This window comes from Aquarana catesbeiana, linkage group LG11, assembly GCF_042186555.1.
Source record: "Aquarana catesbeiana isolate 2022-GZ linkage group LG11, ASM4218655v1, whole genome shotgun sequence".
Lineage (NCBI taxonomy): Eukaryota > Metazoa > Chordata > Amphibia > Anura > Ranidae > Aquarana > Aquarana catesbeiana.
In genome coordinates, this window is record NC_133334.1 from 53,358,744 (window position 1) to 53,373,079 (window position 14,336).

The 14,336-nt window shown below is 42.7% G+C and overlaps 1 protein-coding gene across 1 annotated transcript in view; it reads right to left on the bottom strand.

The window, feature by feature from the left end:
* Positions 1–14,336, bottom strand: part of RAPSN (receptor associated protein of the synapse) — a 73,397-nt gene that overhangs the window by 18,190 nt on the left and 40,871 nt on the right. The window contains exons 3-5 of the mRNA XM_073604403.1: positions 6,754–6,912; positions 5,467–5,565; positions 3,875–3,997 (exon numbers count right to left, since the gene is read on the bottom strand). Coding sequence (XP_073460504.1) covers positions 3,875–3,997; positions 5,467–5,565; positions 6,754–6,912 — 381 coding nt within the window. The remainder of the gene's footprint in view (positions 1–3,874; positions 3,998–5,466; positions 5,566–6,753; positions 6,913–14,336) is intronic.

Here is a 14,336-nt window from a genome sequence, read left to right on the forward strand (position 1 = left end):
TCGAATCTTTCTCCCCTACGTCAAATCTTTTCTCTCTATGTCGAATCTTTTCTCTCTATGGAGAATAATCTTGGACTAATAGAGTTAAAGTGGAGTTCCACCCACTTTTCCAACTCTTCAGCATCCCTCACTAAACTGTGCACTGTAAACGAATTGGATATATATATTTTTTTTTTTTCTCAGCACCTACTGTATATCTGCTGTATTAATTTTTCACTTCCTCCTCCCTGGCCGTGGCTCATCGCATCATTTCCTGTTTGCAATGCCTTCTGGGAAGGGGCGGCAACTTCCTCTGACACTGCTGTTGCTATGGAAACCTGACCTGAAACCTATTACATTGCTTGTGCTGCACTGAGCATGTGCGAGATCTGCAAGGATGAGATCCAGGAAGAAATACAGTCTGGCTGCAGATTCCCACACTTAAAGCGGAGTTCCACCCAAAAGTGGAACTTCCGCTCATCGGATTCCTCCCCCCCTCCGGTGTCACAGTTGGCACCTTTCAGGGGGGAGGGGGGTGCAGATACCTGTCTAAGACAGGTATCTGCACCCACTTCCGGGAATAGACTCCCATGGGAGTCACGCCCCCTTCCGCACTCCCCCGCTGTCACCTGGGAAAGACACAGGTCCCAGGAGATAGAGGGGACCATTGAGAAAGCGCAGCGCGACTCGCGCATGCGCAGTAGGGAATCGGGAAGTGAAGCCACAACGCTTCACTTCCTGATTCCCTCACCGTGAATGGCGGCGGCAGCACCCGAGGATCGAGGGACGGTTCGGTCTCGGGTGCCGACATCGCTGGACCCCGGGACAGGTGAGTGACCATATTTTAAAAGTCAGCAGCTGCAGTATTTGCAGCTGCTGACATCTAAAAAAAAATTTTTTGCGGGACTCCCGCTTTAAGATGGCCACGGCCTGCTGTAAGTTTATAAAATAACAAACTACTGCTATAAACTAACAAAACAGACCTTAGTTTACAGACTAACTTTACTAGAATACATTAAGCTTGTGTATTATATGGGTATTTTTATTTAAAAAGTATAATTTCGGCTGGAACACCACTTTAAGGTTAGGCACATTCGACCACAGGTTTGATGGACACAGATTGTTATTGTCATCATCATGTCGAATCTCCTATCTATATCAAACTGTTGTAGCAACGAAAACGAAAATAAAGCATTTGTTTATGTCAGATCTTTAGTTTTTCGGATTCTGCACTTTCGTTATCGTTTGTTAAAACGATAACGAAAATACCTGAAATTCGGACGAAAACGAATGCACATGTCTAGTGGCTATTAATGAATTGCCGGTCCGACAATACACATAGAAGTTCATTGATAAAAACGGCATGGGAATTCCCCACAGGGGAACCCCGAACCAAAATTTTAAAAAAATGACGTGGGGGTGCCCCTAAATTCCATACCAGGCCCTTCAGGTCTGGTATGGATATTAAGGGGAACCCCGGGCAAAATTTAAAAAAAAAATGGCGTGGGGTCCTCTCAAAATCTATACCAGACCCTTCAGATTTTAAGGGGAACCCCACGCCAAAAGTTAAAAAAAAAAACAGCGTGGGGTCCCCCTAAAAATCCATACCAGACCCGATCCGAGTACGCAACCTGGTAGGGCGCAGGAAAAGAGGGGGAGACGAGAGAGTGCCCCCCCTCCTGAACCGTACCAGGCCACATGCCCTCAACATTGGGAGGGTGCTTTGGGTAGCCCCCCAAAACACCTTGTCCTCATGTTGATGAGGACAAGGGCCTCATCCCCACAACCCTGGCCGGTGGTTGTGGGGGTCTGCGGGCGGGGGGGCTTATCGGAATCTGGAAGCCCCCTTTAACAAGGGGACCCCCAGATCTCGGCCCTCCCCCCTGTGTAAAATGGTATGGGGGTACAAAAGTACCCTTACCATTTCACTAAAAAACTGTCAAAAATGTTAAAAATGACAAGAGACAGTTTTTGACAATTCCTTTATTTAAATGCTTCTTCTTTCTTCTATCTTCTATCTTCCTTCGGTTTCTTCCTCCATTTTCTTCTTCTTCTGGTTCTTCTGGTTCCTCTAGTTCTTCCTCCGGTGTTCTCGTCCGGCATCTCCTCCGCGTCGTCTTCTTCCCTTCTTCTCCTCGGGCCGCTCCGCATACATGATGGCATGGAGGGAGGCTCCCGCTGTGTGACGCTTCTCTCTTCAACTTCTTCTCTTCATCTTCTTCTCTTAATCTTCTTCTCTTCATATTTATTTATTTAAGAACCGTCGGAGAGGAGAAGCGTCACACAGCGGGGGCCTCCCTCCATGCCTCCATCGAAAAGAAGATAAAGACAAGAAGATGAAGAGAAGAAGATGAAGAGAAGAGCGGGAGCCTCCCTCCATGCCATCATGGATGCGGAGCGGCCCGAGGAGAAGAAGAGAAGAAGACGCCAACGCCGCGGAGGAGATGCCGGACGAGAACACCGGAGGAAGAACCAGAAGAACTAGAAGAAGTAGAAGATGGAGGAAGAAACCGAAGGAAGATAGGAGATAGAAGAAAGAAGAAGCATTTAAATAAAGGAATTGTCAAAAACTGTCTCTTGTCATTTTTAACATTTTTGACAGTTTTTTAGTGAAATGGTAGGGGTAACCTTACCATTTTACACAGGGGGGAGGGCCGGGATCTGGGGGTCCCCTTGTTAAAGGGGGCTTCCAGATCCCGATAAGCCCCCCGCCCGCAGACCACCACAACCACCGGCCAGGGTTGTGGGGATGAGGCCCTTGTCCTCATCAACATGGGGACAAAGTGTTTTGGGGGCTACCCCAAAGCACCCTCCCAATGTTGAGGGCATGTGGCCTGGTACGGTTCAGGAGGGGGGGCGCTCTCTCGTCCCCCTCTTTTCCTGCGGCCTGCCAGGTTGCGCGCTCGGATAAGGGTCTGGTATGGATTTTTGGGGGGACCCCACGCCGTTTTTTTTTTTTTTTAATTTTGGCGCAGGGTTCCCCTTAAAATCCATACCAGACCTGAAGGGTCTGGTATGGATTTTGAGGGGGACCCCACGCCATTTTTAAAAAAAATTTGGGCCGGGGTTCCCCTTAATATCCATACCAGACCTGAAGGGCCTGGTATGGAATTTAGGGGAACCCCCCACGTCATTTTTTAAATTTTGGTTCGGAGTTCCCCTGTGGGGAATTCCCATGCCGTTTTTATCAATGAACTTTTATGTGTATTGTCGGACCGGCAATTCATTAATAGCCGCGAGTAGTTTAAATGACTTTTTTCCTTTGAAATGTCATTTTGCTGTCAGACTGTTCTAAACACGGGAAACATGCGCCCCTTTACAGGCATACTATAGACACCCCCCAGGTACAAAATTTAAAGGGATATTACACTTTTATTGTTTCACTTTAAGCATTATTAAAATCACTGCTCCCGAAAAAACTGACGTTTTTAAAACTTTTTTTTGCATTGATCCATGACCCCTGGGGCAGGACCCAGGTCCCCAAACACTTTTTATGACAATACCATGAATATAAGCCTTTAAAATTAGCACTTTTGATTTCTCCCATAGACTTTTAAAGGGTGTTCCGCGGCATTCGAATTTGCCGCGAACACCCCAAATTGTTCGCTGTTCGGCGAACTTGCGAACAGCCGATGTTCGAGTCGAACATGAGTTCGACTCGAACTCGAAGCTCATCCCTACTGGTGAGCATTGAAACAAAGACAGAGAGTGACTGGAAATGTAAAATTTTAAAGCCGTCACCAAAGCAGGGATAGATGGGAAATCTTCTAGTAGGAACACCTGCTCCTGCTTAATCTACTCAATCCAAAACTATAATGTTTTACATACATTTTAAGTGCATTGGCTTTATTACCATACCAACTTTTCCCATTTCCACCCTTAAAACTCATTATACCTTGTCCATTTCCTTTTGGTGTAGCCAACACTTGGCGACTCCCATCAGCACTTGCGTTTGACCTAAGCGATTACCAATTTCCGTCATGATGCTCATAGAAGAATCATATCGTGGAATTGCTTTCTGACAAGACAAAGCAGAATTGTAAGTAATGATTTACCATGTAGCCTATTAATGTACCAATGCTCACTAGGGTTTAGCCAAATTAAACAACACCAATACCTAGGAGATGTGCCTGTTCTAGTTTCCAGCAAAAAGATATTCTGAATATTGTTTCTTGAGGCATATTGTCTGTATTCAGGGTGGGCATCCAGCAAGGACCATTAAAGAGGAGGAGACAATACAATTTTAAAGAAACTGGAGCAGCCAGTCATTGGTTTTGTCAGTGCCACCAATTCCTTTTCCCTGAAGACTGTGATTTGCATTCTCTTAAACAATTATCTTTTTAAAGAATGTCAGCTCTGCCTCTGGAAACATACTGACCTTTGTTGGCACCTAAATACCTCTAATACCATCTCGGAGTATACAATATCATACGTAAATAAGATTCAGAATTGAGAGAATTCAGCTTTGTATCATTATGATGGATTTCAGGTCTCTTACTGCTTTATCAAATTTTAGCAACACATTCAAACTTCTGATAGTGTGCAGAAAATAGACATGTATATAAAAGATCAAAGGCAGTGAGTTGCTATAGTCTTAAAAGACCCAGGCTCCCCTGGGCCCCTTAGCCCCTAAGATCTAACGGGAGGGGACACAGAGAAGGATCTGTTCTTGCTACAGAGGAAACAGCGCTTAGTACTACATGCTATTAAAGATGACCTTCACCCAAGAAAGGGACTTTAAGTTCCTACCACAGCCATCCATTCCACTAGCTAAACAACGTTTTTTTTTCCTGAGATTTGTTCTATTTTTTTTTTTTTACCTTTCTGTGGCCCTAACCCCTGCCACCATTCACGCCCAGGCCAAATTCCCAACTCCACTCCATCAGCCTCCTGGGATGTCCTTTATACTTATCCCAGGAGGCTGCAGGAGCCCATTCACAGAGTGGTGGGTGGGCGGAGCTGGTGTGTGTCATTGGGGCCTGGCTACCCAAGCCTGGAAGAGGCAGCTAGATGGCAGCATGGGAGACTGACACCTGATCAGCAGATCACTACATGATAATGCTGGATCTACTGTTTATCTCTCAGAAATCCAATGTTCTTGTTCCTAACCAGCATTTTCAGCCCTGTCTGCTAGACTGCATAATTCTGCTCATCCCCCACCCCACGTTGTCCCTCTCCTTATGAATTACATAGATTACAAAGACAATTCTGCTGCCATCAATCCCAGGAGCCTGCCAACACACTGTGTGTAGAGGGGGGCTCTTGGGAGATGTAGTTCTGGGGGCAGTAGGAACTGCACTTCCAATAGCTGTCCTGCAAGAATTTTACAAGCCTGGTGATGACATCACAGGGAATAATAAAAGCGGTTTCTCACTACAGGAAAAACAGGGGAAAGGGCAGTTTGGGTGTAAATTTGAATTATGCATTTACAAATCCTTTACAGCAGTTCTTCAATTGCAAATTGAAGCTTTCCTTAGTAACATTTACCTCAATGTCCCCGTGACTTCTGTGGATGTCAGCAAAGCACAGGAGGCAGAGAGCTTGAAGTGGACGATCCCCGTGTTGCATTGCTATCTTCATTGATTCCTTAAATCAAAGGGATAAGATTAAACATGTACCTGTCCATTCTGCAGAGTATCAAACCCAGAGCAGAAGTAATTCTATGTTACACTGACTGTGTGTTACAACTAAATAGCCATCATCAGATCAGTTAGAAATATTCAAGATTGTGAGGGTATTTGATCAGAACTGTCATTCATTTATGTTTTTGTTCCTGCAAATCTCTCTGTAAATTTTAAGAAGAGCAAGGTACAGTATGTCTTCCTAAACCAGAAAACACCAAAAAGCAAGGATAGTATTTATTTTAGAACATTGGTTTCCGGTCCAATGTAACTACGCATATACCATACCTGTGAGATCCCTCTAGAAGCCGGTGATTACTGTAATAGACAACACTACTCCAGTGATCTCCACTTGCTTCAGGGTCCTGTGCCGAGTGGCTGCCCTGCTACATTGTGAACACAGGAGGTTGGCTGTTTGGCACAGGTGCCATTGAGAGATCAATTTGCATTTTCTCTAAGAATTCAGTGTTCTCCGACTGGACAAGGTAAAGAGGTGGAGTGGTGATGTCACATTCTCCACCTTATTCAATCAGAGAATGTTTTGCATTCGTTTAGAAAATGGCGATCGTTCCCAGTGGCCCAGTAGCATCTGCTGGGCATGGGACCTGGACGATAGTGGCGATCACTATAGTCGTGATGTCTACTACAGTAATTTCCAGCTTCTAGAAAGATCCCTCGAGTATGGTATATGCATAATTACATTGGTCCAAGCTTGACCAATGTAACTATGTAAAAATATCAATACCGGAATTCTTCTTTAACAAAGTTGTTTTTTTTTTGCCATCTATGTCTCATCAGGGAGATTTACTTCACTTCCAGTCCCATAGACTCAACCGGAAGTGCTAGGGTATCTTTGCAATGGGAGGAAAAATTGCCTCTCAGACAGCTGTCACAGGAACAAATTTCCCCTTTGGAATTTTTTATGATGGCTGGCCATACATTATACAATTTTCCTTTAAATTTACCAAAACCTACAATATGAGATCAAACCTAAACACTTTCAATTTGGATGCAATCAGGTAGGCCCTTGCAATACATAGTTAAAGGAGAATATAAAAGAAATTGAATTAAAAAATTGTATAATTTATGGCCAGCCTAAGAGCCAATGTGCTGACATAAAGGATGGCTTCAGATACAGGTACAGATGTCTTACCTCGCAACACTCCATCGCATCTGTTAAACGACAGAGCTTACGATATGACACAGCCATGTGGTATTGACTCATCGCTCTGTATTTCAAACTCCAGCCTTTCCCATAGTCATTAACTAGTTCAGCTGCCTTACATGGGAAGAAGAGGGCCTTCTCAAAGTCCTGTGGAGAAGATACAAATAATCGAATGGAGGAGCACAGATCCATTACATTGATGTAAACAAGAGAATGAGAATAACAGAAAAGAGTACAGAGTCATTTATACTTTCTCATCATAGCTATACATTTTGAATAGATTCTTATTCAATATATAAAAGCTGCCAGAGATAACGGGAGGTCCATAAATCGCTAGATAGTAGACATCTTTATAAGATTTCTGTAGACCAGTAGGTGATGTGAGCATCTTGTATCATGCAACTCCTAGAAAAATGTTTAGGAAAACATATGTGGCTCATCCCCTGCTAGGAACTTCTACTATATGCTAATCTACAGATGCCTGGAGGCTATTGATGAAAATCTGGACTTCCCTAAAGCTACCTGATAAATCACTAAGGGTCTTATGCTTGGGGACAGACTCTATAACTTTCTGTATTTCCCACCCAGTAACCAAATTCTCCCTTTCCTGTTGCTTGCACAGTTTACATCATGAAAAACTGACTGATTGCTGGAAGGGAAACACCAACTGTCCTTTCATTAGATAGTTCATACTTGAGGCCCTAAAGGAAATGTGAAGTGGTTTTCTATGTATGCTCTTTATTACATTTAGGACTAAAAAATAAAAGGTAATATGAAATATTAGATAATATTTGCTGGCCTTATATCCAGCCAAAAGATAGAGCTATAGTCTCCTTTTCACAAGTAATACATATTGCTTTCTCTGTGCTGAAACAGAGCAGTAACTACTCCCTCATTAGACAGCCCAGTCAATATATAGATAGATATATAGATAGATATATAGATATAGATATCTATATACAGTGGGGCAAAAAAAGTATTTATTCAGCCACCAATTGTGCAAATTCTCCCACTTAAAAAGATGAGAGAGGCCTGTAATTGTTATCATAGGTATACCTCAACTATGAGAGACAAAATGTGGAAACAAATCCAGACAATCACATTGTCTGATTTTTGAAAGAATTTATTTGCAAATTATGGTGGAAAATAAGTATTTGGTCAATATCAAAAGTTCATCTCAATACTTTGTTATATATCCTTTGTTGGCAATGACAGAGGTCAAACGTTTTCTGTAATCTTCACAAGGTTGTCACACACTGTTGCTGGTATGTTGGCCCATTCCTCCATGCAGATCTCCTCTAGAGCAGTGATGTTTTCGGGCTGTCGCTGGGCAACACGGACTTTCAACTCCCTCCAAAGGTTTTCTATGGGGTTGAGATCTGGAGACTGGCTAGGCCACTCCAGGACCTTGAAATGCTTCTTACAAAGCCACTCCTTCGTTTGGGATCATTGTCATGCTGAAAGACCCAGCCACGTTTCATCTTCAATGCCCTTGCGGATGGGAGAAAGTTTGCACTCAAAATCTCACGATACATGGCCCCATTCATTCTTTCATGTACACGGATCAGTCGTCCTGTTCCCTTTGCAGAGAAACAGCCTCAAAGCATGATGTTGCCACCCCCATGCTTCACAGTAGGTATGGTGTTCTTTGGTTGCAACTCAGCATTCTCTCTCCTCCAAACACAACGAGTTGTGTTTCTACCAAACAGTTCTACTTTGGTTTCATCTGACCATATGACATTCTCCCAATCCTCTTCTGGATCATCCAAATGCTCTCTAGCAAACCTCAGACGGGCCCGGACATGTACTGGCTTAAGCAAGGGGACACGTCTGGCACTGCAGGATCTGAGTCCCTGGTGGCGTAGTGTGTTACTGATGGTAGCCTTTGTTACGCTGGTCCCAGCTCTCTGCAGGTCATTCACTAAGTCCCCCCGTGTGGTTCTGGGATTTTTGCTCACCGTTCTTGTGATCATTTTGACCCCGTGGGGTGAGATCTTGCGTGGAGCCCCAGATCGAGGGAGATTATCAGTGGTCTTGTATGTCTTCCATGTTCAAATTATTGCTCCCACCGTTGATTTCTTCACACCAAGCTGTTTGCCTATTGCAGATTCAGTCTTCCCAGCCTTGTGCAGGTCTACAATTTTGTTTCTGGTGTCCTTCGACAGCTCTTTGGTCTTCACCATAGTGGAGTTTGGAGTGTGACTGTTTGAGGTTGTGGACAGGTGTCTTTTATACTGATAACAAGTTCAAACAGATGCCATTAATACAGGTAATGAGTGGAGGACAGAGGAGCCTCTTAAAGAAGAAGATACAGGTCTGTGAGAGCCAGAAATCTTGCTTGTTTGTAGGTGACCAAATACTTATTTTTCACCATAATTTGCAAATAAATTCTTTCAAAAATCAGACAATGTGATTGTCTGGATTTGTTTCCACATTTTGTCTCTCATAGTTGAGGTATACCTATGATGACAATTACGGGCCTCTCTCATCTCTTTAAGTGGGAGAACTTGCACAATTGGTGGCTGAATAAATACTTTTTTGCCCCACTGTATATATATATATATATATATCTATATAGATAGATAGATAGATAGATAGATAGATAGATAGATAGATAGATAGATAGATAGATAGATAGATAGATAGATAGATAGATAGATAGATAGATATAAAATAAAAGGGAATATAGGGGAAATCTTCGCACTGAGCACATACAAATTTGCAGCCTCGGCGATGAGGGGCTGCAAATTTGCATGCAATAGCACCAATAGAGCTGTGCCAAGAGCAGTATCATCAGCAGTATATAGCAGCCTTGTGACTTCTTTCAGCGGCTGGTTAAAGCTTGTAGGAGGAGTTTTCATTCTACTCTGACTGTCCTATAAGGCTGCAGGGCCCCTAAACCTGTGTCTGGACACCTCTGATTGGCCCTGTGCTGATCACATGCACTCTCCCAAGAAAAAAAAAAAAAAGAAAAAAAAAACCTCTAGCAATACACATCAAACTAAGCATATTCAGACAGCCTTTTTACACAATGCTGAGGATTAACCCCTTAGGTTCCACAGTGAGTATAGCAAGCATGCTTTACTGCATATACAGACTGATTTTACTGTTGTGTGTTTAGTAACATTTTAAGTATGCATACTCAGATTGGCCAAGTGTACATACGTATGCTGTATGCATAAGGACGATGGTGCAGGAAGAAGGGGTGGAAATAGTGGAAGAAGATCCCCAGCACTAGTTTTGCTTAATAGAAAAACAATAGTGACTACCTAGAAAAATACAACACAGCCAATCATTCCTTTGTCCCAGGACAGTCGGCTTGGAGGTGGAAATTCTTTCTTCTAAACATACCATAACATCTTAATCTATTAGCAGCTTGCACACATGAACACATGGCTTTTCACAGTCCAGCCTTGAAACACCTATGAAATGCTACAGGTTTCTGAGCCTGGATTGCTAGAAGAGTGAGCCTTTGGACTACTTGACAGTGATAGTAATTTAGGGGTTGAACTTGAATCTGGTGCAGCTATTCATGGTGGCCAATCAGTGTCTAACTTTAGTTTGTTAAAATAAACTTTAACAATAAAACTGGGAGCTGATTTGTTTCTATGCCGAGCTGCACCAGATTTTGCATTCTCCAGTTTTAGTAAATCAATCCCAACTCCCAACAAGCAGGGAGACCTCCACCAATAAACAGATGGCCATATAGATAACTTTTTCACATCCCCTCCACAACTTTCTGTTTGGCTTAACATTCTCCAGAATACAGAGAGTCTCTATAAAAATGATTACAGCTGTTACCATATCCTGTCTCTATTAGTAGGGGGCATTCCATATTTTCCTATTTTCGCAGGAAGCATAACTGGAATTTCACATATCTCTTTTTATGGCATATCACATTGCTAACTGCCCCAGGGAGTCCTAAGCTGGCCTGCTCCATGGATAAATGGACTATGTCAGCTGTATAGGCAGAGTCACGTTCTTTGACCCCGGTTGGCAACACCCAGAGTCACAGGACGCCTGTGTAAAAGGCTTTTTCGGTAATCCTTCCTTATTTTCAGAGGCTGAAGAAAGAGCTACTTTCATAAACTTCACAGAGCTGACAATCAACCCAAATCGTTCCTAAGGTGTAAACTACACATGCAACATTAAGTAGATGTGTATGAAGTTCCTTAAAGTGGAGTCCCACCCAAAAAAAAAAAACTACATTAAAAATCCTAAAAAAAAATACAAAAAAACATTTGGATATATATTTTTTTTTTACTTACCTCTAAATGCCTGTTGCTAGGGGGTCCCTCGTAGTCTGCCTCTTCCAGTGCCTGGGCTGGTAACATCACTTCCCCCTCGGCACAGGAAGGGCTCAGCTCTGCTCCCTCCCTCCTGTCAATCATCTGGGACCCATTACAGGTCCCAGGTGACTGAGCGGCCAATCACAGTGCGCGGCGCCGCTCGCGCATGCGCAGTGGGTGCCAGGCTGTGAAGCCACAGCCCGGCGCCCACAGTTGCAATGCCGGCGCCGCTGAACGGAGGGGGAGACGAGCGGGGCTTCGATCCCCCGCATCGCTGGACCCTGGGACAGGTAAGTGTTCAATTAAAAGTCAGCAGCTGCAGTATTTGTAGCTGCTGACTTTTAATTTTTTTTTTTTTTTTGACTGGACCTCCTCTTTAAGATCTGGGAACCATGGTTGATGTATGCCTTCCCTGATCTTTCCTTGGCAAGCATGGATCGCCTCTAATTGAGGTCTCCGGCAACCCCGGGTCCTCACCCCCCCCTTCTTTCCTCCTCGCCTTACTTTTACCTTTCTTTCCTGTCTTGCTTTCCACTCTCTCTTTTGATGGGTTTTTAAGCCCTCTTTAGCTGCCTATTGGTGTCCAGGATTGCCTACTGAGGGATTATTGTCACACATGTCCTGGAATTTATGGGGTTTCCCCCAAACTACATACAATGGATATAAAAAGTCTACATGCCCCTGTTAAAATGTCAGGTTTCTGTGATGGGAAAAAATGAGACAAAGATAAATAATTTCAGAACTTTTTCCACCTTTAATGTGACCCATAAACTGTACAACTAAAATGAAATACAAACTGAAATCTTTTGGGGGGGGCGGATATGGAGCGAAAATAAAAAACGAAAATAATGTGGTTGCATAAGTGTGCACACCCTCTTATAACTGGGGATATAGCTGTGTTCAGAATTAAGCAATCACATTCAAACTCATAAATAGGAGTCAGTACACACCTATAATTTAAAGTGCCTTTGATTAACCCCAAATAAAGTTCCGCTGTTCTAGTAGGTCTTTTCTGACATTTTCTTAGTCACATCCTACAGCAAAAGCCATGGTCCGCAAAGCTTCCAAAGCATCAGAGGGATGTCATTGGTAAAAGGTATCAGTCAGAAGAAGGGTACAAATTCCATATACCATGGAATTCAGTGAAGACAGTCATCAAGTGGAGAAAAGATGGCACAACAGTGACATTACCAAGAACTGGACATCCCTCCAAAATTGATTAAAAGACCAGAAGAAAAGTGGTCAGGGAGGCTGCCAAGAGGCCTACAGCAACATTAAAGGAGCTGCAGGAATATCTGGCAAGTACTGGCTGTGTGGTACATGTGACAACAATCTCCCGTATTCTTCATGTGTCTGGGCTATGGGGTAGAGTGGCAAGATTGAAGCCTTTTCTTACGAAGAAAAACATCCAAGCCCAGCTAAATTTTGCAAAAACACATATGAAGTCCCCCAAAAGCATGTGGAAAAATGTGTTATGGTCTGATGAAAACATGGTTGAACTTGGTGGTGGCAGCATTATGCTTTGGGGCTGTTTTTCTTCAGTTGGAACAGGGGCCTTAGTCAAGTAGAGGGAATTATGAACAGTTCCAAATACCAGTCAATAGTGGCACAAAACCTTTAGGCTTCTGCTAGAAAGCTGAACATGAAGAGGAACTTCATCTTTCAGTATGACAATGACCCAAAGCATACATCCAAATCAACAAAGGAATGGCTTGACCAGAAGAAGATTAAAGTTTTGGAATGGCCCAACCAGAGCCCAGACCTGAATCCGATTGAAAATCTGTGGGGCGATCTGAAGAGGGCTGTGCACAGAAGATCTGACAGATTTGGAGTGTTTTTGCAAAGAATAGTGGGCAAATATTGCCAAGTCAAGATGTGCCATGCTTATTTATTTTTACTTCCCTCCACCTAAAAGATTTCAGTTTGTTGTTCAACTGAGTTATACAGTTTATGGGTCACATTAAAGGTGGAAAAAGTTCTGAAATTATTTATCTTTGTCTCTTTTTTTTACAACACAGAAACCTGACATTTTAACAGGGGTGTGTAGACTTTCTATATCCACTGTGTATTATTATTATACAGTATTTATATAGTGCCAACAGTTTACATAGCGCTTTACAACTTGAGGGTAGACAGTACAAATACAATACACTTTAATACAGTAGGTATATGTCTGTTTACGTTAGATGTGCCTGTTTGAGAAAGAAGTCATAGCCCCTGCGCGGGCAGACTAGGTGCATTTGTATCTTTTTTGTACCATTTGTATTACTGACTACCTTTGATATATTTACAATAAAAATTATTGAACATGAAATACTTGTGTATGAACCAGTTGTATGCAAATTAATATTTACTTCTTGCTGTTGTATAGTTTACACTGTAGCCTTTTTTCTATATGTTTATCCATGGATCGTTACTCTTGGGAGTCTATTAAAAAAGCAGCAGTATGGCCATACAGCAGCCATACTACTGCCTAAAAGAAAACTGTCTTAAATAAAGCACAGCAACGTGCTTTACAAATGTGCATTGCACCCCATTGGCTTCAGAAGTCGCTGGCACAGCATAGAAGTAATAAAGGAGGAATCTATGAAATAATAAAAACTAAACTAAAGATTTTGCTCTAAACACATACGATTCCCCTGCTGCAATTCCAAAATCACCTGTGTAAAATACACAGGACTTTGTAAGTACTACAAAAGTGTATATGGGGGCTAGGTATCCGTGTATATCACCAATACTTGTGCATACAAAACAATATTTAACAGACAAATCGTATTTATCAAAAATAGGGACCTTACAAAAATAAAAAAACACAAACAATAAGTGTCCATAAAAAACGTCCAGAAATTATTTAGACTACCAATAGTATCAATAGTTATTTATACAACACTCTTATCCGCTTTTATCATACAAAGCAGTGCTCTCAATATGGTGCTCTTCTGTGGTTCCACACTTTCCCCCTTTACATACTGAGACTCACCAGATGTCTATATGCACTAATGTAATCATGTCAAGATCTGTATCTCCACTCTCCTCAATGTCCCCTTGTGCACACTCCTCAGCTCAGCGATAAAAGGCCTTACACGATGCAACGAGTTTAATAAATAAAATATCACAGACAAAATGTAGTAAAGTGTCACTCACATATTCCGGCGCCCCAACCGGCACCCAGCTAATTCCTGCAGTGCATCGTTCAATAGTATGCCAGCCACCGCTCTCCCAATATGAAGTAGCGGCGTACGTTCCCCCCGGCCACATAATGCATCACCGCATGTGACGTCA